General features: G+C 37.2%; 1 protein-coding gene across 1 annotated transcript in view; it reads right to left on the bottom strand.

Moving 5' to 3' along the window:
- Positions 1–27,879, bottom strand: part of COL19A1 (collagen type XIX alpha 1 chain) — a 426,484-nt gene that overhangs the window by 155,703 nt on the left and 242,902 nt on the right. The window contains exon 17 of the mRNA XM_069070725.1: positions 16,996–17,049. Coding sequence (XP_068926826.1) covers positions 16,996–17,049 — 54 coding nt within the window. The remainder of the gene's footprint in view (positions 1–16,995; positions 17,050–27,879) is intronic.

Raw genomic sequence — 27,879 nt, 5'->3', positions numbered from 1 at the left:
CACACACACACACACACACATAATTGGAGGGGAGGGAGGAAGGGAGGGAGAGAGAGAGAGGATAAATTTGGGATAATTTCAGAAAGAATTTACTAAGATTATGAGGGACTGGGAATAGCTTCTTGTGGAAGACAGAAATTTAGCTAAGATCTGAAGGAAGCCAGGGAAGCCAGGAGATGGAGGCCAGTGTCACTAGACTAAAGAATACTAGTGGACTAAGGTGTGAGAAGATTGGAAAGGGGCCAGGTCATGAAAGTCTTTAGAAGTCAAACAGAGGATTTTATATTTGGTTCCGGGAGGTTATAAGGGACCAGTGGAGTTTGGGGAAAGGGTGGGGTTGATATGGTTAGGACTGCCTTTTTAGAAGATCAATCTGACTGCTGAGTGGGGGTGGGGAACCTCAGAAGGACCAACCAGCAGGTTATTGCAATAGTCCAGGTATAAGCTGATGAGGTCCTGCCCTGAAGTGGGGGCTACGTCAGAGATGAGAAGGGGCATTCAACAGATGTTCATAAAGTAGAAACAACAGGATTTGACAACTGAGAAATGGGAGTGAGAAAGACTGAAGAGATAGAAGATAAAAGTTTTAGACCAAAGAATAGCAGAAAGAAAATCAATTAACACGTACCTAAGTAAGTACCTGCTATGTATGTACTGAGCAATTGTTAGGCAAAGTAGACAAGTAGCAGAGGGAAAACTAGGAGACAACTAAGTGGCACAGGGGATAGAGCAAAAGGCCTGGAGTCAGGGAGATATGAGTTCAAATCTGGCCTCGGACACTTATTAGCAATGTGACCAGGGCAAGTCACTTAATACAATTTGCCTCAGTTTCCTCCTCTGTAAAACGAGCTGGAGAAGGAATGGCAAGACCACTCTCGTATCTTTCTCAAAAAAATCCCAAAATGGGGTCACAAAGGGAATGAAAAACAAAAGGATTGCTGTTATGCTGACTTTGGACTCCTGTGCAATGGAGCTAAATACCACCTGCCCCACTGCTGGGGATTGTATGTGTTTAAGATCATATATTCATAACTGATTTTCAGTCATCATTCAAGATATTTTATGGGGGCTTTTCCTTTAAAAAAATTAAATGACAGTTCTGTTATAGACTGTTGGCCTTGTTTGAATCCTTCGCAAATCCAGGATGTTCTGATATCTCAATGCCCCCTGATACGTTTTGCCCACTGTCATTCTCTCTTCCCTATTGACATATACCTGTACAGTACTTTAGAAAGAACTGTAGCCCCAAAGCCTCTCAGTCTAAAAAATTGCTAGCAGCCCAGTTCAGAAGTTCAGGAGCAGTGAAATAAGCAGGTGAAGGATAACAGCAAAGGCAGCTCCTGTCTCTTGAACCAGGCTTTTATACATCTGCCACTCTGGACATTTTTCAAACTTGTTCCTCTGTGCATACCAGTGAAGTGCTCACTTGAGCTGGGCTTGTCTGTTTTTGGCCTGCATATTGAGCTGTGTAATTGAGGGAACTCAAGCATGGACAGTTTATGGTTGTATGAATAAGCAAAATACTGAATATGCGACCTTATTGTTTTCCAGCATTGCACAGTCCTTGGTTTCACATCATTTTAGAACAAGAGTGGGAGGAGGGGAGTGTGAAAGTAAATGCATTCAGTGTGGATAATTAATCCATTTTTAAAGAAAAAAAGCATATTTTCTAAATTATGATATGGAGCTCATCTGGTTTAACACTGCCTTCCCCTCTCCCCCAAACAGAAGAGATGCAGCCATTTGCAAAGGGCTCCCATCAGCTCTGGGACACCACGAAACAAATCTATCTCATCTGTGTTAGACCTTTGGACATAATTGATATGGTGGTTGTGGAACATTTTTGAATGGTTTTCCCAGTAGGAGGGGTTGATAAAAATCACCTTTAAAAACAATGCTGCCTGTTTGCCTATCCAGTCATAAAATGTTTCAGATTCATCCATGCCACAGTATGTCCTGCAAACAGAAAAATATTATTTGTCAGCTTCCTGCCATATAAAAAACAGCAGGGATCTCCAGAGTGCTTTGCCACACCACAGAGGTAGCTTTATTGACCTAACAGAAGGTGATAAAAGCAACAGGGGCATGAAAAGGAGCAAGAATGGGGACGTGTGAAACAAATTATTTGCATCCAGTGGTGTACAAGAAAACCAGCAATGACCAAAATAAACAGTGGGGGCTCACTGTTCCCAGCCTCCCATCAGGCATCTTCTAATATGTCACCCAAGAAAGTTCTCTGCAGGACAGGGCCCAGGCAGGCAGCCCCCACTTATCCAAGCTTTGATTTTCTGTTTACTGTAATTAACTGATAACATTCATTCTCTTTCTGAATGTTGGTAAAATGACAACATTTCCTGAGGCAGAGGAAATGAGATTTCCAAGGCAAACTGCTGGCTACTTAAGATAACTAGTCTGGTGGCACAGACATAAAGCCTGAATGGCAAAAATCTAAAAGCATATATGGGATTTGAATAGCTGACCTGTTACTAGGGATTGTGGTAGAGGTGGAGAGATGGTGGTGGTAGTGGTGATGGTGGTGGTATAGATGATTTGCAAATTGTCTCTGTGTTTGCATTCTTCACTTTTGATTCTAGCTTCAGGGGTTTCCTAACCTTTAGGTTTTGCTAAAGGCGAATTTAATTAGCAGCAATTGGCCAAAGGCAGCCATACCTAAAGTCCTAAATTAGGAATTCTGAACCCCTCTTATGTCTCAGACCCCTTTGGCAGTCTGTTAAAACCTAAAGACCTCAGAATAATATTTTTAAATTAATAAAATAAAATGGATTACAAAAGAAAACAATAATAGGAATACATCCATCTACTTACATATACATGTATGCATCCATGTATGATGTATGTATGTATCATTCATTAATTCATGGATCCAAGATAAGAACTCCAGGCCTTAATGGCATATTCAGGAAGATTAAAAAAAAAACCACATTTACTCATTTTTAACCTGTATTAAGAGATTGGTGATGATTTATGCTACCTACCTCCTTACCACAAGATGACAGATTCAAGATGAAGAATGAACATGGACATTATAGAAAACTGTTTTGACTGAAAAAATATAACTGTTTCAAGGGTCCTGTTTTTATTTTTTCTTCTAAATTGGGTGGGGCATAAGAAGAAGAGAAAATAAATTCTCACTAATTTTTAAAAAATGGAATGATATGGAACAACAAGACAGATTTGTCCTGGAAAAGAAGATATTTAAACAAAGGTTTAATGAAGAAAAATAGGTCACTGAGCTTCAGGATCAAGAACAACTACATTTACCCTGGTGTTAGTCATACAGGATGGGCCTTATTTTTCAGTCACGATTCCTCTTACTTTTCCACTCTGATGGATGATTCAAAGAGAACAGTCACTTCCGTAATCACATGGTTACTCTTGCTATTTATTCTGTTTCCAAAGCCTTCCATTGTAATGTAATCAGCACTGTAATAAGATTTTGTCATTTACTAACTTTAATACCTTGGACAAGTCCCTTAACTTTTCTCTAAGCAACATGGGGATAATAATCCAAGTCCTAATTCACAGATTTCAAAGCTCAAGTTCTTTGAAATCACTATACAAATGTAAGCTATTTATGAAATCTTTTCCGAATACCTTCTCAAAGTCCAGTGAAAAATAAATCCACTAACTCCTTTACTACCACAAAAGCATCAACAAGGTTGGAGTCTAAGGACCTTGCCTTGGTCGCATTGCTTATTCCCTGTGTGACTTTAAGAAAATTATTTAATTTCTTTGGCCTTCCATTTTACTTATATGTCAATTAAAGGGGTTGGATTAGATCATATCTGAAGTCCCTTTCAGTTATAAATCTATGATCTAAGCTCTAGGTTTAGAGTCAGAAACTGTGGGTTGACACCCCAGCTTTGCCACCTTACTACCTGTAAATTGTGGTTTGTGGTTCATATCCTGGTTCTACCATTTATAACCCATGTGATCATAGGTAAGTCAATGACCTTTCTGGGCCTCTGTCTCTGATCTATAAAATAAAGAGAGTGTGGGGTGCCAGGTGGCTCAGCAAGTAAGAGCACCGGCCCCAGTGTCGGGATGATCTGGGGGTCAAATCCGGGCTCAGATACTTAGCACACACCCAGAAATAACTGGCCGTGTAACCTTGAGCAAGTTACTTAACCCCAATTGCTTAAAAAAATAATAATAAAATAAAGAGAGTGGGCTAGGTAATCACCAAGTCAGCATGGTAGAGTGGCAAGAATTCCAGAGTCAAAGAACCTGGGTTTAACCTCGGCCTCTGACACATATTACCTATGTGAATTTAGTTAAGTAATCGAACTGCCTGGCTTTTAGATTCATTTATCAGATGAGGGGTTTGGACTGGATAGGCTCTGAAGTTACATTTTTCTCTGGATCTATGACCTTGGCCCTTCCAACCTGAAGTTGTGACCCCAAAATTGAAGAGAATATGGGAATCACATAAAACTATTGATGAGACCCTCCATTGCCTCACTTATCAAGGAAACTCAAGAGTAGTAAGATCCAGCTCCAAAATGAAAGGGAAAAACAAAAATAACTGGAAATGAGGAAGGTGAAACTCATTCTTACTTGTATACATACCTTAAGCCCCTCAACTACCCAGGAAGCTAATAAATGGATAATAATGTGCCAAATAAACTTGATCAGAAACTAAAACCAAGCACAAGTTTTTAATAAATTAAATGAGATTGATATCCTCAGCTGCCACCTATGGCATGTTTCAGTATTTGTGTACTCCAAGAGGTGACATGGGAATTTTAGCAATGTTGCCAACAGCTGTTCTTTCTGAACCTGTGACCCCTGTAGGGACAAGTGGCAGGCAGAATGATTAACTGATGAGATTTTCATTTTATACATCTTTATGTGCTTTTTGATATGAAATAGTTCTCTTATTAATATGACAATATATAATTACTATTTATTTTGGTTTAAATAACTGTTTAGTTTTCCCTGAAATTAAATTAAATAAAAAATTACCACATACTGTCTGTAGTCATTTAATTGAGAGAGATGATATCATTGATGTCTCTTGATAGGAACGATGTTATCTTTAACAACCACAAATTTTTGATCTGTTCAAAGTTTCTAGAAACCACATTATATTATATTACCATCACAATGACCTGTCCACTACATTAAAATACAAAAAGCTTTCCACATATAGGGTATTTGAACTAATGACAAACCAAAATCTGTGCTTAAAATATTTTGTGAATGTCTGTTTCTCTAATAGACCCAATGACAAAATTTTAAGTGGACTCTGCTACATGCTGAAATAATTCATTTAATTCCATCTACCTAGGCTCTGAGGGCATTGAGAAAACATGTATAGCAACATCAAATGGGATGGGGGAAAGGAACCTTGAGTACTGTCTTTGAGTAGAGTTTGGAGACTGGATGTGTCCCAGATATTATAGTTATTAGCTGTGGGACCCTGGGTAAGTAATTTAAATTTAGTCTTCTCCTTTACAAGGTAGAAAAATCATTTGCCCTATACTTCCCAGGGTTGTTTTGCTTGTGAGGCAAGTTTTTTGTAATGGAATGTTTATTTATCTACTCTATCTATCTATCTATCTATCTATCTATCTATCTGTCTACTGTAAAGGAATACACATATATGTATATATACATATGTACATATAGCCATGAACTGCCATTATCATGCTCAACATATAGCCATGAACTGCCATTATCATGCTCAATTCCATATACAAAGAGACACTTGCAACAGCTATCTATGTGTAGTGTTATACCCATAAATTATTTCTGTTTACTTGCAAGCACCAGAATCTACATCAGAGGGGAAAAAACAGTCAGTGTTTCATTTGACTGAATTCTCCTTTTTAAATGAAATAGATGTTGATCAGTGGGTTCAATCAAGGCTGAAATTGAATGTGCTTTGAATGTCTTAAGAACCAATGAATCTGCTGCTCTCACTTTGGGGACCATTCATAGAACATTAGTGTTGCAAAGGACCTTAGAGATCATCTAGTCTAATGCCTTCATTACATAGATGTGGAAACTGAGGCCCAGAGGGGTTAAATGACTTTCTCAAAGTCATATAGTCACAGAGTGGATAGACACAATCTAATTAAATCTCATATTCACAAAAATTTAACTACTAATATTTTGAATTTGAAAGAGGTTCTATATGGAATTTAAAGTCAAAATGTGAAAGCTTGATGAAAGAAGGAATATTTGTAATCTCATAGGGAGGGTTTGCTATGTTATGTTGTTATATTGCCAATATTTTTTTTATAAAAAAAGATATGTTATTTGTGAGAGAAAATACCTTCCCAATTCACATACACTGATCCCATCAGGCATTTTTTAAAATACATAGTCATTTAATAGTCCCATGAAATAAGAATTTCATTTCAAGGAAGAGATGGTAAAAATGGTCAAAATAGCTCCACTTTTTCATATTGGATATTTGCTAAGTATAAAACATAGCATAAAATGAATAAATTGCAAAAGTAAGATTTATGTTCAAAGCTCATATATTGAAAAACTCTTCACCAATAGTACCAACTTCCAAGTAACTAAGGATAGTGCCGTGGCCAGGGACCTGGTAATGTGGTAGTATCTATCTATGAATGAAAACACCATAAAACTAAAATTAACCAAAACTGGCAGGAAAAAATGTTTAGATAAGTAACCAAACAACATATAAGTGGGTTTGGCTCAATGTAAGGAAAAAATCCCTAACAGTTAGAACAGTTCCAAAGTGGAAAGAGGAGGCAATGAGTTTATCTGCCACTAAATTCTTCAAGCAGACACCTTGCTAGGTTTGTTCCAGAGGGGACTCTTCATCACGTATGGGTGGGAATGAATGGCTTCTGTAGTCCCTTCTCTGAGATGGTGTCATTCTTGTTTTAGCAGACAGAGAACCTTCTGCAGAAACACTAGAGGGCGCTGCTGTCTTACATTTCTGATTTCTTGACTTCCCGTTTTCAGCATAAATCACTATGCACTAAATGGTGACAAATCTGAGAACACTGCTCGACTCTCATAATACACTAATTGAACAATGCACAAAAACAATGCCAGGAAGAAAGGGAGGGCTATCAAGAGCCCAGTATCAGGAAGAAATAATAACACATTTTAAAATTAATGTGGCTTTTTAATAAATGCCTTTAAAAAAATAGTGATGAATGAAAGGCAAAGGAGAATGTTAAATGGGTGAGCTCATATGTATATTTGTAATGGCTCATTAGATGAATTCTCCTGTGTGCTTCCCCCTCCATATTTCTAGCTGTTTTCCTCGGTTTTTGTAAAGCAACTGAAAATGAGGATGTTTTGAAATAAACTGAGGTTTTCCAAATCTTAAACAAAGCCTCATTAGCTTAAATGGAAGCTCTCTCTTTCCTTCTCCTCCCTTCTCTCTTTCATCCCATCTTACTCCCCTTTCCTCTTCTCTTTCCTGTCTGTCTCTGTCTCTCTATGTTCTTGTGCCTCTATCTGTCTTTCTCTGTTTGTCTGTCTAGCTCTCTGTCTTTCTGTCTGACTCTCCCTTTATCCTTCTTCCCAAATCATTTGGCTACTTGGATAATCTAAACACATATTAAAAGTCTTTTAAGGAAAATATGGAGAGCAGTGCTCTATTTAGAACATTGAATCAGAAAGCTGGAACAGACTGGAAGTAATGAGTACAATCTCCCAACCAATGGACAAGTCTCCTCTATGGCATCCCTGACATGCATCCTTTCCACTCTGTCTTACAACCCATTTCCTGTTGGACAGCTCTGATTGTCAGGAAATTCTCAAAACTACTTCCTTGTAATCACTACCCTTCCACTTCTAACTTGTTTTCTTTAGTAGCATTTAGAACAAATCCAATCCCTCCTCCCAATGACAGCCTCTCAAATATCTGAAGAAAGCATTTGTATCTTCTGAAGGTTTTCTCTTTTTCAGGTTAAACAGATCCAGTTTCATGAACTGTTTCCAGTGATGTGGCCAGGGGCCTGGTAATGTAGTAGTTTCTATCTAAGAATGAAAACACCATAAAACTAAAATTAACCAAAACTGGCAGGAAAAAAATGTTTAGATAAGTAACCAAAAAACATGTAATTGGAAGTAAGTTATAAACAGAAGGAAAAAAAATCAATGAGTAATTAAATCTAAATGTTATAATCACCTATTTATTGTTCAAAACTTTGCTTATGTGTGTGCATGGGTAGAAAAGGCTTCTATGTTCATATTGTTCTATGAGTGGCTTCCCTGAAAGAAATTTAGAGAAAAAAAAAAACAAACACCTTCATTAGACAGCATTTTAAAACCACATTCCTCTTTGAAGGGGCAGAGGGAAGCAAAGGAGAAGGTAAATCCCAAGAAAACAAACTAATATCAGAGATTACACTAAAATCAATTTCTGGGAGGTCAGGGCTGACTCAGCCCAATCTCTTACAGCTGCAGTGCTGCACAATTAGAATTGATGCTTAGAACAATGACCTAGAAGCCCTGCAACATCCTGAATCATCAAAGAAAGACTCAATTAGGCTCAGGATTCCACACTTAGTAACATAGGCTGGTAGAAGGCAAACTGGTGAAGTAGACAAATTTCTCATTGGTGCTGCCAAACTCCATTTTTTCTGAACTCTTCCTAATTCTTTTGATACCCCCTCCCTTCTCTCTCAGTTGTCCAGAACCTTATGCTCACAGCCTATCAACACGGTCTGAAAGAGGAACCTGGCATTCATCATTTACACTTTAGTAGAAATTAAACCCAATATTACCATTTCTTAGGGAGGGGAGTGAGGAGTAGGAACCTCCCAGGTTTACTTCAAGACACCTCAAGTGCCACCTTCTATAGGAAGCCATTCCTGATCTACCCAGTTGCTAGTGTATTCATCCTTAAAATTAGCTTATATTTCCTTTTTTATATACCTAGATATACATATGTTATCTTTCTCAGTGGAATATAAATTCCTAGAGGACAGGAATTGTTTTGTTTTTGTCTTTGTAGCTTCCTAGAGCAGTGCCTAGCACATAGTAGATTCTTACTCAATGCTTTTTGACTGATTTGCATTTCAATACACTTGTCATTATTGGATGAAAAGCTTCATTGTCCAATGAAGAAATTTCAGGTTATATCAATTAGTTGGGAGAAGTATCTGTGGGTCAGGCAGGAGGTCCTTTGGTCTCTACACATATATCTGGCCCTGATTAATAAGACAGAAAAATTATCAGTACATTTTAGAAATTTTTGTGACAGAAACATTTTTCACAAGGTCCTATTCTGATTCATTCCTTAAAGGTGACCTCAGGTACCTACAGCATATGCCAGCAGAGGGCAAACTCTACTAAATTCTTCCTGAATGGAGAGGCTTCAGGTACAAACTCAGTAGCAGACTCTACCAGCTCTCCAAAGGCCAGCCTAGCTAGTTAAGCTTTATGGGAGGCAATGGACCAGAGATGCATGGGATGAGAAGGCTTGGGTAGGTTATGTTCTATGCTATCAGGATGAGATCACACACATATTGAATGAAGAAGTATCACAGTGTGAATTCATCCATCAAGATGAAAACAAAACTTTTCTGGTAATTCTCAGCTACATGGAAAGCAAAATACTCTAGTTTTTATAGTATTATTTATAATTAAGGTTTTATTAACTATAGCTCTAATAGGGATAGAAATCTCAACTGGCTTTCCTTGGATGAATTTTTAAAAATGGTTTTTGAGTTGGCAGTCTGTGTAGGAGTGACGAGTTGAATGTCATCTTGAAAAACTGATGTAGGGAACTAAACCAAACTAGCCAATTCCCAGATGTGTAAACTCCCTCTCCCAAATGCACTCTTAGAACAGGGATTCTTAGTCTTTTTTTGTGTCACAGACACCTTTAGCAATCTGGCAAAACCTATGGATCTCTTTGCATGCTAATGTTTTTTTTTTTTTAATGCTTTATTCACTTCTGATTTACATCATTCGTTTCTGCCAGATTTTGAGTTACAAATTTTCTCCCCGTTTTTCCCCTACCCACCGCCCCAAAAAGCAGTCCCACAGGATATCCCCTCCTCCAATATGCTCTCTCCCATATTTTCTCCCATACCCCTTTCGACTTTTCCAGTGGTTCTCTATTCCTCAGTGCCTGTATATCTTATTTCCCAATTACATGTAAGATAGTATTAATAATAGTATACACACACATATATATGTATATATATATATATACATATATTTGAATATTTGATTTTAAAACTTTAAATTCCAGATTCATTTCCTTCCTTCCTTGTCACCCACCCTTACTGGAAAGATAAGCAGTTCAGTATCAGTTGTACATGTGTGGCTAATGCAAAACAATAACATAGCAGATATATTGTAAAAGACTGACTATATTTCCCTCCCTCCTATCCTACCTCCCACTTGCTCTATTCTCTACTTTGATCCCGTCCCTTTTCAAAAGTGGGTGCTTCCAACTTCCCTCCCCGCCAGCCTGCCCTCCCTTCCATCATCCCCCCTCTCATCCCCTTTCCCCCCTACTCTCCTGGAGGGTGAGATACCCTATTTAGTGTGTATTTCACTCTCTCCTCAAGCCCATGCTAATGTTTTAAAATACTTAAAATGCATAGGATTACAAAAGAAACCAATTATATCAACACACACATGCATATTTCATCTATCTAGATACTTACCTATCTATATAAAGTCTATGGAACCAAAGTTAAAAACACTTGTGACTTTGGAGATGACTAAATGTCTGATATGTCAGAGGTAGGACCTGAACCCAGGCCTTCCTGACTCCCAAGTCAGAGCTCTGTCCATTGTACCATGTTGCTAACATAAAGAAAATTCACTTAGTAAGTCCAGACCAGTGACTATACATTCAATAAGTTTTTTGCTCCAAGAGAGCAGTTTCTTTATGGAGCTTATTTCAGAAGAAAACAAAACCATCTAAAAGAGGATTTGCTGGAAATGACACTCTACAAAGATTCCAGCTTGAGAAATATTATTCTGATACTAGTATTTCTTAAGTGTGAAAGGAAACAATGCTGAATTTGATTTGAGTAAATATAATCACACTTGAAAGGATTAGATAGAACTACTTTATTCTCTAGTGCTTTCTATGCTACAAAAGGCTTTTCCTTTTAAATTAGCTCTTCATCCTTATATGGCATTCCTAAACAAAAACAATGCCTCTCCCAGAGATTACCTGTAAGATTTAAAAGGAAAGGAATTTGCTTAAGGTCAGAAGGAAAAAGGATTTTCTTTTTGTTATTTCCAGTGGACCAGAATGACCCACAGTGGAAAAAAAGGACCCTTTTCAGAAGTCTTTTCAAAGTTGTTTTTTTTTTTTTAAAGCTTAGGGGATCAGATAATTTTTAAATGTCTAGTAAAATATGCTTATATTTTAATTTCTATATTTAATCTCCATTTATCTCTTTCCAGCATGGCATAGAGAATAGAGAACTGATATCTAGTGTCAGCTTAATGCCAAGAAGATGTGGGTACAAATTCTGCTTGTGAGACATGCTGGCTGTGTGACTCTGGGCAATTTATTTAATCTTTTAGCACTCTCTAAAACTATAAGGTCCAGGGAAGACACAACTTGGAATGGTCCAAGGGAATTTCCTTACATGGATTCCTATATCAATGCAATTACAAATTCTTTTCCTATCCCCTTTACTTATATTGTCTGAGAGATCCATAATTAAGTATTTGCTTGTTATTTTTCCTTTCCACGTGGCAATATACACAATATGTATATATATATATATATGTATACACCAACATATATTTGAATTTGGCAAAAATAATCCTTACTCATTATATATGCCTTTTTATTTTTGTTGCAAGTCCATAAAGAGGGAAAGCTCACATTTTTCAATCATTAATAGTGGTCTCTACATTGGGAAATGAGATTTTTGCTGGTAGCTACCACTTATTCCCTTTTTCTGTAAACTCCATTGTGGGTTTAGCATAGGTGAGTGAAAAGTAACTGAGAAGAAAAAAATAGATGAAAAATTAGAAAGACCTGATTCAAGTTCTTTGCTGTACAAAGGACTGGACATATCCTGGCTTTGTGACTGTAGGGAAGTTGCATCATGACCTCTCATGATGCAAACAACTCCTTAAACCACAAACTGCAGAATAGTCTATTGATCTGCATTGGTAGAGGGAGTTTCCTCATTGGGAGTTTCATACCAATAAATTAATAGTTGAGGGGAGGGAGAGAAGAAGAGGGAGAAAAGAAAAAACTGACAAAAATAAAGATATAATTATTAGGTCTTACAGAAATGATATGCAAACATGGTCCCAAAGAAAACCCTATTAATACTCAAATTAATTCAATAACAAAAAATAATTCAAAAATAAAATTAGAGACAACCCTCCATTAAACACCTATTCTGTTATATAATGGTGGTAATACTACCTTCTTGATAGCTAAGATGTTCATTTCTGGGAATCACAGTTTAAGAGAGATGTTGATAAGCTAGATAATATGCACATAATAATAGTAATTATTATCAAAATAAGTATAATATATACATATATCATGTATAATATATCATATAATAAATGCAATATGATGTATAATAATAGATAAAAATTAAAAATTATATTAGCTAGCATTTATATAGGACTTGAAGGTTTGTGAAGTACTTTATAAATATTATTTCATTTTCTCCTTACCACAACTTTGAGGGGAAGGTACTATTATTATCCTCCATTTTACAGATAAGGAAACTGAGGCAGGATGAAGTTAAGTGACTTACCCAGGGTCACACAGCCAGAAAATATCTGAGAATATATTTTAATTCAGGTCTCCTGGTCAAGAGCTCAATTCACAATACCACCTAGATGCCAAGGAACGACAACTAAGACATCACAGGCCTTTGAATCTATGTTTTATGAGGATAGTCTGAAGAAATTGGGACTGCCTAGCCTGGAGAAAAGAAGATTCATGGAGGTCATGGCAGCAATCTTCAAATATCTGAAGGGCTATCACGTAGAGCAAGTATTGTTCACTTCGTATCCAGAGAACAGAATAGGGAGAAATGGGAGAAAATTGCAAAGAGAAGTATTTTGGATTGATGCCCTAACAATTATAGTTATCCAAAAGCAGGAGGGCCTGTCTAGAAAGTTGAGGGGTTCCCTCTTTTTGGTAGCAATGTGGCAGAGTGTATTGAACACTGGACTCCAAGCTAGGCAGAGGAGAGTTCAAATCTAGTCTCAGGTACTTACTAGCTGTGTAATCTAGAGCAAGTCACTTAATCTCTGACTCACTTTCCTCATCTGTAAAATGGGGGATAATCATAGTATCTTTCTCTCAAGGTTGTGGTAAGGAGAAAATGAGATAATATTTGTAAAGTAATAATGAAATAATAGCACCTCCTTCACAAGGATCAGATGAGATATTTGTAAAGCACTTTGCAAACCTTGAAAGAAGTATATAAATGCTGTCATTCTTATTAGAAGCCTTTAAGCAGAGGTTGAATGACCATCTGTCAAGTATATTCTGAAGATACATTTTGATGTGTGGCCATGGTTCTCTTCCATCTGTAAATTCTCTGAGTCTGTGATTTGGCTAGGCTTGTAGAGTGCTAAGTCTGACAGGTACCACTAACTTAACAAATGTGTATTAAGACCCATTATATCCCAAGTCCTGTAGGCATGGGGAATACAAAGGCAAAAATGAAATAGCCCTTACCTTTCAAGGAGTTTGCATTCTATTGAGGACAAGGTGGTGGTGAGGATACATATTTAAAAAATCCTAAAAGACTAAGCATATGATGGGATTTGTCTGTCTGAAGATAAGCCCCACCAAGGTCTAAAAGGCTCATTAGCAAGGAATTGGTCAAAAGGGGATAAATTAGCTTTTGGCCACAGTGGTTTATTAACCTATTTACTAAGGTATGGAGGGGTTGTGATCTGCTTGGACAGTGAAGGAAATACCCACACTGATGAAGTCATGGATCTCTGAAGTACTGAAATAAATATAATAAAAATAGCAACGAATTTAGGGTTCTATTTCTATACCAAGTTTCTTTAAACAATTATCCTGAGCAAGGCCTTAATAGGCCTGTGAGTTGAAGAAATTCCTTTTTGTTTAACCCACAGGAAAGGAAACACTCCTTCTTTTTGGGCAGGTGTTTTTAATGTGGGGTCCATTGACCCCCTCAAAGAGTCTGTTGGCAGATTTCATTGGGTCTGTGAATGTGGCTAGGTATGCATGTGTGTGTGTATACACACACACACATAGACACACATATATGTGTATGTATGTATATATTCTTATATACATATCTGCACATATACATATATATTTTTATTTTATTTTATTCAATGTCATTGATTTCCTTTGTAATTCTATACACTAGGTATCCCCAAAAGTGTTACTATAGTTTTAAGCTATTAAAGTTTCATTAAAACTTTTGGGACAATCTGCATTTTGTTGTAAGTATTTAAAATCATTTTTCTGAGAAGAGGTCCATAAGTTTAGCCAGACTGCCAAAGGGGTCCATGATATACAAAAGGCTAAGGGGATGTCCTATGTGGGATGCTAGAAATGAAATGGCCATAACAAATCCTTTTATTTGATTTCACATGTTGTGTTAGTGAGAGGCAGCATGGAATGGTACAAAGACCTAGACCTGGAAGTCTTGAAGTTCAGTTATCAACTTCACCACTTATCAACCATGTGATCTTGGGAAAGCCACTAGGATTCAGAGCCTGATTTTCCTCATCTGTCAAATAGGAATGGTGTAGTTACACTACCTACCACACCAGGCTTTTAGAAGGAAAGCATTTTCTTTACCTTAAAGCCCTATGAAAATCTGAGTTATATTAGGGAAATAATTGCTTCAGATTCTTTTTCAAAACCATTCTTGCCAATGCTCTCTTAGAATGTAAACACAAAAACAATAAAACTTGAGTTGATTCATTTTTTTTACAGGGTTCTTGTCTATAGTTAATCAATTTTACTATAGTAAAAACAAAAGATATATAAAATGTTAATTTGTATAAGTAGTTTAAGCAGACATATATTTATCCAAGAGGCAGAAAAAATAAATACTGAACGAGATGACAGCCAGTATAGTCAAGTTTTTGCTCTAGCTTCCTATCAAAATTTAACCTTTGGTTAAAGGAATCTTTTCCTTCTTGTATGGATTTTTTTTCTGTTTACTGTAGTCCAGCTAATTGGGTATCATTATATTAAAAAAATCCTAGGACAGATAACCAATTTTTCTTGCAAATGCTGCGCATTTCAAGGTTTAATGAACATAGTGCATCAGACCTATGTCTGGGTTTACATTCTGAATCACATACATTAAGTACAACAATGCCAATATTTCATTTTCAGCCCTCTCACTGCCCAATCATACATACATGTTTGCCTGTAAGTAAAAAACCGCTGGCATCCAAAGCTATAAATCCTTTCATATAGTTATGCCTTTCTTAATCTTTTTAATTCTTCAGTAAACTCATTTGATCTATAGTCCAGTACTCATTCCTGAATGAGATTTAATCCTTTACACTACTCAGACAGTTGGCAAGCTCAATCACAAAGGCCTTCATCATTCGAATTCCTCCTCTGAGACAATCATTATCCTCTCTTAAACACAACCTCATGAATTTGGTAAACTATGTGAAGGTCTAATCTGCCCTGTTAGCATGCAATAGCTTCTCTCCTTTAAAACACCAGACAATAATTGGCAATTCCAATTCATGTTCTTCATCTTGCCAAAAAAATTGTGATAAAAGCCAACAATGCAGAGTCTCTGAAAGACTGCATCCCAGGATGCTCAATCCATTCTTTTCGGGCTAATTGCCACAGTCAAATCAATAAAGTGGAAATCCGCTTGGATGGACAGAGTGGTAGAAATAAATGGATCAGCTGTGACTTATCCTGTTCACTTAGTGCATTTGTACAAAATCTAAGTGGCCCTTTGGGTAGTAAGCTTAGTGGCCTATTCAGTGTATTAGAATGAGTGACTGGGCTGCAAGTCAGACATGGGCTCCAATCCCATTTCTGTCACTAATTAACTATGTGTGACACTGGTCATAACCTCTCTGTGCCTCAGTTTCCTATTCTATTAGATATGCCTCCATTTCCTAATCCATAAATTTCAGGAGAGAAAACATTTGTAAAGTGCTTAGTACAGTACACAGAACATAATAGGTGTTATCTAAATGCTTATTCCTTTTTCTTCCTCTTCAGTGACATTATCTATGTGATCATTTCCAGATCTGAAGTTTTAGGCATTCAATAGCCTCTCTGTGGTCTATTAAATTCAACAAGTATTCAAAATGCCTACTAAACACTAGGGATACAAAAAAAAGAGATAATGGTCCCTGCTCTCAGGAAGCTCATATTTTTACCAGAAGATCTTAAAGACTCCTGAGGAGATGATGCCATCATGGGAATGAATGATGGGAACAGAGGATAGGCAAGGGCAAAGGATGACAGACAGCTAGAGGGTTCCAGTGATATTCTCTGGATGTCAGGAAATAGTGAGGAAGGACTCCACTACAGTGGGTGAACTTCCCATGTCAAATATATGAGAGAACATAGACAACAGTCATACAGAACAGACAATGTCTTTATTTATCACAGGGGAGTAATTTAAGACTGTGGCAAAAGCGGAATCCAACAGGAACAGAGCTAGGGTCTATCCCTTTGGAATCCTGAAATAGTTATGTCCAGGAGGCAGCAGACTTTTGACATAGAGGATGCTTTTGGAGTGCAGGAAGTACAGGTTGTACCCTCCCCTCCCCCCAAATCACCACTCCCTACACAGAGTCTGTGTGGAACAACTGAGCAGCTGCATTATGGGTGGTACTCATGAGTATTAGCAACTTGGGTCTGAATCCAACACTTCTGAAAAGGAAGGAGGAAGTATTTTCTGGGGTTACTAGGTACATGTGTATGTGTCTAGAGTATTGAAGTTAAGGGTAGATAAAAATTAAAACACTGAAAACAAACAAAACATAATTTAAAGCCACAGCCATCACTGAGAAAAAAAGTCACCATCCTTATTTACTTACAGGAGGTCCTGGCGGTCCTGGTTTTCCAGGGGGCCCTGTTTTGCCTCGCCTTCCCTTTAAACAAAAAAGAGAAATGCAAATCACAAATGTTACAGTTCTGGTTTGTTTAAGATAAGAACGTTTTTCAAACAGGTTTGTGACAGCATAAGTTAACCAAGATCAAAATCCTTCTAAATCTACACAACGCTATGTGACTGATTATACCATCAATTAGTTCTAAATGCCACAGGCTAGTTCTTCATAATGATGCTAAGCAATATCTTTGCATCATATTTTTATTTGCACCCTCCACTCTCCCTGCTGCTGTTTAAAGGTATCTGCAAGATGACCTAATAATAAATTTCATTGCATCTGATAGTGCTATCATTTGGAACTCAACAGTGACTGTGTTGATCATCCTAACCCATTAAACAATCACAGTGGCATACTGTATATTAATCAACTTAAAAAAAACCTCAGATTATTTTCAGCTATTCATTTGTGAGCTGAAGTGTCTGTTCTTTGCATGTTGGTCTTTTTATTTAAAAAATTATTTTATTTTCAATTTACAGAACAAGGCAAGCATTCCCATAAAAAAGCAGTCCCATAAAAAATGATTACACATGAAACTGCAAATCTACCTTGTACAACTCGCTAGTCCCTCCAAACAGACAACAAAGTTATCATGTGAATTTCTTTTTTCTCCCCTTTCTAAAGTTATCTGTTAACTGATTTGGTTCACAGAACCAGGAAGTTATGAAATGTCAAAGTAGAAAGGAACCTTTTGGGCTATGGATCATCCTATGCCTCCCAAAGAAACCCTACTACAACAGATAACCCATTCCTTCTTTTTTTTTTTTTTAAAGCAATCGGGGTTAAGTAACTTGCTCAAGGTTACACGGCCAGGTGTTTCTGGGTGGGTGCCAAGTGTCTGAGCCCAGGATTCGATCCAGGTCATCCCGACACTGGAGCCGATGCTCTTACTCACTGTGCTACCTGGCCGCCCCAAACCCATTCCTTCTTAAAAATCTCCAATGATGGGGAACTGCCACCTATGAAGGCAACCTGGTCTACTTTGGGGTAATTTTAATTGTTTGAAAGATTTTCCTTATATTCTGCCTAAAATCACCTCTTTTAAATCCTACTTTATCCCTCTTCCAGAAGACAACCTTTGGAATATGTGAAGACAGTGGTCATGTCTTCCTATATTATCTCTTTCCCAGTCTACACATGGCTAGGTCCTTCAACAAATCCTCATTTACCATGGGCTTGAAACCCTTTACCACTCTATCTGCCCTCTGATGGATTCTTTTCAGTTTACCAATGTCAATTCTGAAATGCAATGCTTGGAACGGAACACGGTACCACAGATGTGGTCTGACAAAAAGTACTCCAGGGCTAAAATCTTATTCTCAGAATCTCTGCTTCTTCATTCAGGCCAAGATCATCTTCTCTTTCTGGCTGCCATAAAATATGGTTGACTTGTTTTGATCTTGTAGTCCACTAAAACTACAAGATTTTCTTCAGGCAGACTGCTTTCAAACCATGACTTGCAATCTTGCATTAGTGACATAGATAAAAATATGAAAAATTTCCTGTATTAAATTTCATCTTATTAGAGTCAAACCAAAGATAAGGTCTATCTTTTTTAGATATTTAGTCACAGTGGACAGAGTACTGAACTTGGAGTCAGGAAAAGCAGAATTCAAATCAATCATCAGACACTTTCAGTATGATCTTGGGCAAATCACTTAATCTTCATCTACCTTAGTTTCCTTAACTGTACAGTGAGGATAATAATAGCACCTAAGTCCCACGGTCATGAGGATCAAATGAGATGATATTTATAGAGTGTTTAGAACAGTGCTGGCATATAGTAGGTGCTATATAAATAGTTATTTCCCACTAATCAAAACATGAGCTGAGTTTGACAGTTAATATATCATCTCCTACTTCTGCAAAGAAGATTGGGAGATCTTTTTTTTTTTTTAAAGCAATTGGGGCTAAGTAACTTGCTCAAGGTTACATGGCCAGTTTTGTGTGTGTGTGTGGGTGTGGGTGTTAAGTATCTGAGGCTGGAACTGATCCCGGGTCCTCCCAACGCCGGGGCTGGAGCTCTTACTCACTGCGCCACCTAGCCACCCCAAGATTGGTAGATCTTGTTACAGTTTAACAGTCACTACTAAGGAAAGGCATCCTATACTGCTATATAGCTGAAAATAATCTGAGATTTAAAAAGAAGTTGGTTAATATACAATGTGCCACTGTCATTGTTGGGTTAGGATGATCAACACAGTCACTGTTGTTCCAAATGATAGCACTATCCGATACAATGGCATTTATTATTAGGTCATCTTGCAGATACCTTTAAGCTGCAGCAGGGAGGGTGGAGGTTGCTGATAAAAAATAATATGATGCAAAGTTACTGCTTAGCATCATTATGAAGAACTAGCCTTTAGCATTTAGAACCTTATGTCACCAATATGAAAGTGATGATATGAGGCTAAGACTTTTATGGAAGATTGGCTTTCTTGTCATCTAGAAGGCTGAACCTAGCAGCAAAAAGACTTGAGTTGAACTCCAACTTCAGATACTAATTATATGTATGACCTTGGGCAAGTCACTTAACCTCTGCTTATTTTCCCCTTCTCTAAAATGGATTTAATAAAAGCACCCACATCCCAGGGTTGTTGTGAAGATGAAATAAGATAATAAATGTAAAGTTCCTTAGAAACCTTAGGGGACCATAGAAATGCTAGCTATTTTACTGTTATTCCTGGCTCATGACTACAGTAATTATTTTATGCAGTTTCAATATGTAGAGGGAGAAGATTAGCTATGGTTTCATATAATTCTAGTCCTAGGAGCTGTTCTGCTGGGCAGAAGGTGTAAACAAGCATTAGAATGAGTACACATTTCAATATTAGGAATCCTTAAAACTAGACCCACAAATAAAATCCATTATGGTGTCTGAGGTTGCACATTTCCTAAAACTCAATATATTGGCTCTTTTTGTAAACAAAAAGCAATTAGTCCCCCGTGGGGCCTAATCAATGATAAAACTTTATTTAGCATGAGAAAGTACTATAATTTATTAATTCACAAACACACAAAGCTTAGAGGCGAAATCAATGACAGCTGAGGATGTGATTTACTCGTTCTGCAGGAAAGAAGTCACTATTTGGGTTTGGTAAGTTCAAATTAAAGGTCCAACTTCTCTTTATCTTTACTCCAAAGCAGGCATCTACACTGATTTGGGAGGAAAGGGGTAAAAATTAGGCAGATCATTCATCTAATTTTACCACGGTGATCATTTTAAAAATTAATCAAATGTCAGAGTGACTGTGGTCCATGTTTCATAAGACACAGAGAAATAAAGCATTCACAAGTCAGCATTTGCACTACCAGGTATCCAAATCAAATGATACATATCATTGTCTTGAATTATCACTTTAGTGGTAACTAAATACTATAAATAAATCTATGTACTATAAATGGTAAAAACAATCCCTTAAGTCTCTTTTACAAATAGTGTGTAGTGATGTGTGTGCATGCGTGTTTATGTGTATCTTCTTACTTCTCTGGCTCATCCCACTCTCAGTGTTTTCAGTAAGTTCCCAAAGCAAGATTCCTCTCCTCACATTCCCCCCCACCCTCACCATCCAGAAAGAACAGCATTGAAAACTTGTGGTACTCTGAGGACAACTTCCTCCCCTCTGCCTCCTGGGGTCACACCTCTATCCCCAAACCAGGTGCAAGAATTGTTAGTTATGACTGAATGTACTTATCTTCAAAATTAAATTATCATTCCTGGGCATTTAAACATTGCAATACAAGTGGATTCAAATGATCAAAATAATGTTTATTTTGTAGGAGTTTTTTTGTTTTATTTGATGTGCTGTACATAATATGAAAATGTTTATTTGAGCTTTATGTATGAAATTAGAGGCAGCCTCTGATTTATGAACAAGCTGTGTTCCCAGAGGTAATTTGTATGTTGGTTGTTTGACACTTGGATGCCTTTTCTCATAGAAACAATGCTATTAGGAATTCAGGACAGTCTCAAATCCTATTTAATCTATACTGTATCTGAAGTATAGGACTGCATTAACAATATTCACCGTGAAGCAAATCACCACTTTAAGTAGTGTTCCTATGGGAAAATGTGTTTGTATGTTGGTTGTAACACATGTCCTACTGCAGCTTTCCAGTGAGGTTGGAGAATTTCCCATCATTTTACCCCTAGGCAATAACTATATGTGACCTTCCCTAGCTTCAAACCTCTGGCGATACACTTCATGACTTCAGGGAGAGGTTCCATTGGTAAGGGGAGAAGAAAGTAGAGGAAGCAAGTGCTGGGGTAAGGTTGGGGATAGGGAAGAACTGTGAGGGAATGAGGCAATGTTTCTCCATACCCTTTCTTTTCGTCACACTCTGTCTTTTCTAAAGGCTCTAAAGGTTTGCTACTTTTCTCAAAGAATCCCTACTTTCAGGAATGACTTCCTATATGAGGCTTTTCTTAAGTCCAGTCATTAGCCAACTACTACTTATGAATTCTCTCTCTCTCTCTCTCTCTCTCTCTCTCTCTCTCTCTCTCTCTCTCCCCTTCCCCCCTTTCTCACTCTCCTCTCTTCTCTTGTCACTCAATCTCTATCTCTCTCCCACACACACTCTATTTCTATCTCTCTCTTTCTCTTTGCATTATATTTTGAATTTCTTTACTTGTGTACATCTTGTATACCTCCAATAGCACGATCAGGCTCTATAAAACCTGTCACCCTTTGGCTTAAGTTACTGTCCCCTTTACATTCACTCTATGTTCCTGCCAGACTGCACTTGCTGCCCATGCATGGCATTCCATTTCCTGTCTCTGTGCCTTTGCACAAGCTTTTTCCTATCCCTGGAATATGGTTCCTTCTCCACTCTGCTTTATAAAATCCCTCCTTTCTTTTAAATATCAACCGCAATGCCACCATAGGAAAACTATCTTAATTATCCCTGGCAGCCCCCAGTTACTAGTTACAAGCCCCCACCCAAAAGTCTTTGTATCTACTTTGCACAAATTTTCTGTGTCCCAGTATGTGTCCTGTTAGACCTCCCAATGGCATGTAAGCTCCTTGAGGGAAGGGACTATTATTGACTGAGGGTGAGTTACATTTTTGTCCTAGTACCCCTGCTGTATGATACAATGCCTAAAACTACATTGAATTGAATTCCCTTTGGAATGTAAGCATTGACTGCTTCTGGCCAGTTTCTTTCCTTCCCTGCCCCATGGTAGAACAGAATGAAGCCTTGCAGCTATATCCTCTCATCTTTGAAGTAAGAATGCAGACTTCGGGGAATAGCCTAAGGTTTTTTGTTTGTTTTTTAGTAAAAATGGGAAGCATGAGGTAGTTAAAATGGTTGCCTTCTATCCCTGCCTTTCCTCTATTTTATATAAGTATGTATGTATACACACACATACACACACATATATATGTATATATATTCCAATTACGTGTCAAAACACTTCTTAACATTTTAATTTTTTAACAATTTTTAACATTTAATATTAATTCAGACTTTTGAATTCCAAATTCTCTCCCTCCTTCCCTCAGTCCCCTGCTCTCTCAGTTAGGAGGCAAGAATTTTGATATTGGTTATACATGTGCATTCATGTAAAACACATTTCCATATTAGTCATGTTGTGAAATAACACACAGATTTTAAAAAATGAGAAAAATAAAGAAAGTAAAAAGTATGCTTAGATTGCATTCAAATTCCATGAGCTCTTTCTCAGGAAGAAGGCAGCATTTTTCATCTCAAGTCCTTTGGAATGATCTTGTCTCATTGTATTGCCAAGAATAGGTAAGTCATTCACTGTTGATCATCATACAATATTGCTGCTACTGTGTGCATTGTTCTCCTGGTTCTACTCACTTCACATCAGTTCTCCTGGTTCTACTCACTTCACATTCACAAAAAATCACTACTTTTCAGATTTTTCTGAAATCATCTTGCTCATCATTTTTATAGCATGATAGTATCCCATCACAATCAAACACCACAACTTGTTTATTTTATTTTACTATTTTTTGGAGGGGAGAGGGCAGGGCTATTGGGGTTCAGTGACTTTCCCAAGGTCACATGACTAGTTTATGTGATAAGTGTCTGAGGCTGGATTTGAACTCAGGTTCTCCTGACTCCAGGGCTGGTACTCTATTAACTGTGCAACCTAGCCACCCCTACCACAACTTGTTTATCCATTCACCAACTGATGGGCATGCCTTAAATTTCCAATTCTTTGCCACCACAAAAGAACTATAAATATTTTTGTGCATGTAGATTCTTCCCCTTTTTGAAGAAAATCTCTTTGGTATACAGATATAGTAGTTGTATTGCTGAGTCAAAGGTTATGTCCAGTTTCATAGCCTTTTGGGTGTAGTTCCAAATTGCTCTCCGGAATGGTTGGATCCATTCACAACTCCAACAACAGTGCTTTACTGTCCCAATTTCCCCATATCCCCATCAAAATTTCTCATTTTTATTTTCTGTCATTTTAGTCAATCTGGAGTGAGGTGGTACTTCAAAGTTTTTTTTTTTTTTTTGCATTTCTCTAATCAATAGTGATTTAGAGCATAGTATACCTCTAAAGACATTGCTCCTTCAAAACCATCAGTGGCTTCCTAATGCCTACTGAGTTAAGTTTGACTCCTTTTCCCCCCCATCCCCACAATCTACCTTTCTAATATTGTTTCATGCCATTTTCTTTTCTTTATCTTTACTTTTTCCTTCCTTCCTTCCTTCCTTCCTTCCTTCCTTCCTTCCTTCCTTCCTTCCTTCCTTCCTTCCTTCCTTCCTTCCTCTCTTCCTCTCTCTCTTTCTCTCTCTCTTTCTTTCTCTCTTTCTCTTTTTATTTCTCTCTTTCTTTCTTTCTTCCTTTCTTTCTCTGCATTAAGTAACTTGCCCAAGGTCATGCAGATAGTGTCTGAGGTCATATTTGAACTCAGTTCCTCCTGACTCCAGGACTCGTGCACTACCTAGTGTGCTGTCAAACTGCTCCACTTTTGCCATACACATGCTCAAAGCTGAACTACTTTCTGTCCCCCAAATATGCCATCAGTGTCTTATATATATGATCTTTCATGAACCTGGAGGTAGGTATAGATAAGAGATATTGAAATGATAGTCAATCCAGTAAGCATTTGTTAAGCATCAACTGAATGTCAGCACTTTACTAAACACTAGGGATATAAAGAAAGGAAAAATAAACAGACAAAAGGAAAAAAATAATTTAAAGTCCTAGCTCTTAGGAAGTTCATAGTGTCATGAAGGAAACAACATGCCAACAACTTTATACAAACTAGAAATCTACAGGATCAATTGGAGATAATCTCAGAGAGAAAACACTAAGAATAAGGGGGAGTAGGAAAGACTTCTTGCAGAATATGGGACTTTCGCTGACACTTGAAGGACGTCAAAATGTTGAGGGAGAGTTCTAGGTATGGGGGACAGCCAGGGAAAATTCCCCAAATTGGAAGATGGAACGTTGTGTTTGAGGTACAGTAAGCTAAAGTCAACAGCCCACCAAGGCCAAGCCTTGTTGCCCAACATTACTCCTTCCCACAAATGCCAGATGGTTTTCTGTTTATTCTCTAAAACTTGATTCAAATGGCATCTCCTTCATAAAGTCTTACTAGATTCTCCTGGTCAATCCCCATCTTGGAAAATACAGGGCAATTTGATCTTCATCTTAAATGCACTAATCTTCACTTGAGAGAAAAGGTTGGAAAAAATTTTAGAAATTATCTAATATACCTTCCTCATTTTGCAAATAAGAAAGCTAAGGACCAAAGTCAAGGTAGTAAGGAGCAGGGACAGAGTTCACATTGAACTTCTCTCATTTCAAAGTCAATTCTTTTTCTGCTACAATTATAGGGCCCTATTGTAATCACTATTTTCTTCTACTAGACTGACTGATTTACGAGCGCAAGGACCAATGTTTAAATTCTCTAACAGACCCAGTATGGAGCATAGTGCTTTGCACACAGTAGGTACCTAAAAAGTGTTTGATGAATTGAATTTTTGAATCATTCCCTTATTTTTCTCTTTCTCATTTACCATTGACATTTTTGCCACTGTAAGCACCCTTGAGTAGGATAGGAATGAGGTGAGAAGCGAGGACTAGAGTTATTCAAAGTGAAATATAGGCAGTGGTATGATCTGGAACAGAGATGGAGAAAGGAATTTGAAAAGAGGGAGAGAAATGCCCTTTAAAAAGCTGGAAGGGGGGGTGGCTAGGTGGTGCTGTGAATAAAGCACCCCAATTGCCCTGCCATCCTCCCTCCAAAAAGCAAAAAAAAAAAACAACCTCAAAACAAAAAAAAAAAACCTGGAAGGGAGGAGAAATTCCTATGCTCAATTTGCTGAATCAATTCCTGGGTAGTCATTTGTAGATGAGATGCATTATAAATCAGATGTTTATTAATTAGGAATTACTTGTATCTCAGAATGGATGAAAGTAAAACTTTTGTAGCATTTTGATAAGTATGTTAATCTATAACACTTTCATGGGGATTAGAATATTATATATATATATACATGTATATATTTACAATCTAAGGTAAGTACTGGGAAGCTTAGAAATGTTCTAATATATTAATTATATTCTGTTGGCCTAACTTTGTATGTAGTAGTCATGACAACCTTTATTTTCCCTATAATGGATTTGGAGATTATCAGACTATAATATAGATATATGGCTATTAAGTTTGATGGAAAACTTTGATTAAGTGTTTAGAAAGGGCTAAATGAACAATTCTAAACAATACAATCCTTTAGTCTTTCCATATCCTGCCAAGATCACTTTTTACCTATCCCAAAACAATAGGGCTTCCTAAGTAAGAGAACTAGGCTCTGATTTTTAACATGATCATGTTTGGACTTAGGAAAAAATGTTTTTGCTAGAAAATATTAATGGAATATTTAAATAATATTTTAAACGTTTTAAAAAATTACATGGTAAATGTGAACTTCCTAAAATGATAATCAATTACCAATTATTGACCTAATGCATGGATGACTGATCAAAGTTTTATTTTTCTTTTTTTTCTTCTAAGTTGGAGGAGAGAGGGTAGGCAAGAAGGGGAAAAATGAATGCTTGCTTATTGAAAATAAAAATAAATTTAAAAAAGGACTTGAGTTCAAATTTTGCCTGAGACACTACCTGTGTGATCCTGGGCAATCACTTAATCTATTTGAACCACACTTTCTTTATTTGTAAAATGAGAATAACAATAATACCTACTTCATAGGATTATTGGAAAGATTAAATAAGATAACATTTATAAAGCATTTGGCATTTCTTAAAGAATTATGTTAATGCTACCTAATATTCTTGCTATCAAGATCAAATAAGCCAATTTGTGAAAAATGCTTTGCAATCCTTAAAATGTTGGCTTCCTTTCTAGAACTCTTCATGGGACTCCTTCCATTGTTACTACTTGTTATTAATTATGCAGACCCCCAAATTTTACTACTAGCCAAGCAAAACATTATTCCATATGTAAATTTGCTATAATAAAAAAAATCTTATGTGGCACATGGCCAAAAAAAACCCAATTAAAATAAGTTATGGATTATCTCATGGTTTGTATTATCTGTACCACTATTCTCCATTATTGTGGGGTTGGGGGAGAGTGGTAATAAAGAATTAATTTATATATCACTGATATTCCAGTACTGAAACCTGACAAACTTTTGGGAGTCTAACAAATAATGGAGGTGGGAAAATGTAATACTTCACTTCTTTGTGGATAGTGAAGATATCAAAGATTTTCTAATACAGCTATTGGCTTTTGTTTATGTTTACATGAGTGAAGTGAGGATGAGTCATTGAAGAGAGTTTGAATCATATAGATTATCAATTTGTATAATTTCATCTAAGACTGAAAACAAAACCAACACAGGTTTTTTCCTCAATAGTGTGGTTTTGCTCAAATTATCTAATTATCTTAACTCTCTAATTCACTTTGCCTATGTAGACACAGTTAAAAAGTCATGAAAGGATGATACAATTAGTCCAAAAGAACAAAAAAGGCTATGTAAATAAATAACAGCAAAGACATTTCAACAGTAAAAATAACCTAATCTTCACAGGATGACTTGTAGCACACTAATCCTTGTGTCTTAAATTGGAAACTTGATCCATAAGCATTCAGTATTCTCTCAGATTGTTGTTGTTGTGTTTGTCCTTTGTTTTTGAAGAGGACCATGGCATCAGAGAAATGGTGACATGACTTGCAGTTGACTTTTATTTGAGTGAGGAAGGCTCTGCAAGGTCACCAGCCTCACCTTCTCCTCCAAAGCCATCTGGATCCAGTGACCAGATATTCATCAGGATGACTGGAGATGACCTAGGATGCAGTGGGAGACCCTGGTCCTTTTAGGCTAAGGCCTTTTCAGGTACTCAGAGTGAGGTAATACCCATTCAGTGAACAGGCCTCTTTAAGAAGTGAGTCAACGGATGACCCCTTTAATTAGAAAGCAAGAAAAAAAATCAAGCTGGGAGGGGAAGACCCTCGGGGTTGCTGTTCCAAAGAGAAATAGGTACCATTGACATTGACATTTCATTTGGAGGATCCAAAATACAGCCATCAAGTGGAGCTTGGGCAGGAACCTATTGTGGTCCAATCTATGAGCTTCAGAGTGAACTGGGTTTAAGGTTTTGTGAAAGAAGAAAGAAGGAAAGAAAGAGAGAAAGAGAGAAAAAGAAAGAAAGAAAGAAAGAAAGAAAGAAAGAGAGAAAGAAAGAAAGAAAGAAAGAAAGAAAGAAAGAAAGAAAGAAAGAAAGAAGGAAGGAAGGAAGGAAGGAAGGAAGGAAGGAAGGAAGGAAGGAAGGAAGGAAGGAAGGAAGGAAGGAAGGAA

The sequence above is a fragment of the Petaurus breviceps genome, unplaced genomic scaffold, assembly GCF_028583685.1.
Source record: "Petaurus breviceps papuanus isolate PSGF00001 unplaced genomic scaffold, PetGlider_PUasm1.0 90822, whole genome shotgun sequence".
In the NCBI taxonomy this organism is placed as follows: domain Eukaryota; kingdom Metazoa; phylum Chordata; class Mammalia; order Diprotodontia; family Petauridae; genus Petaurus; species Petaurus breviceps.
Note: the sequence above shows the minus strand (reverse complement) of the source record. Positions and strands in the feature narration are given on the sequence as shown.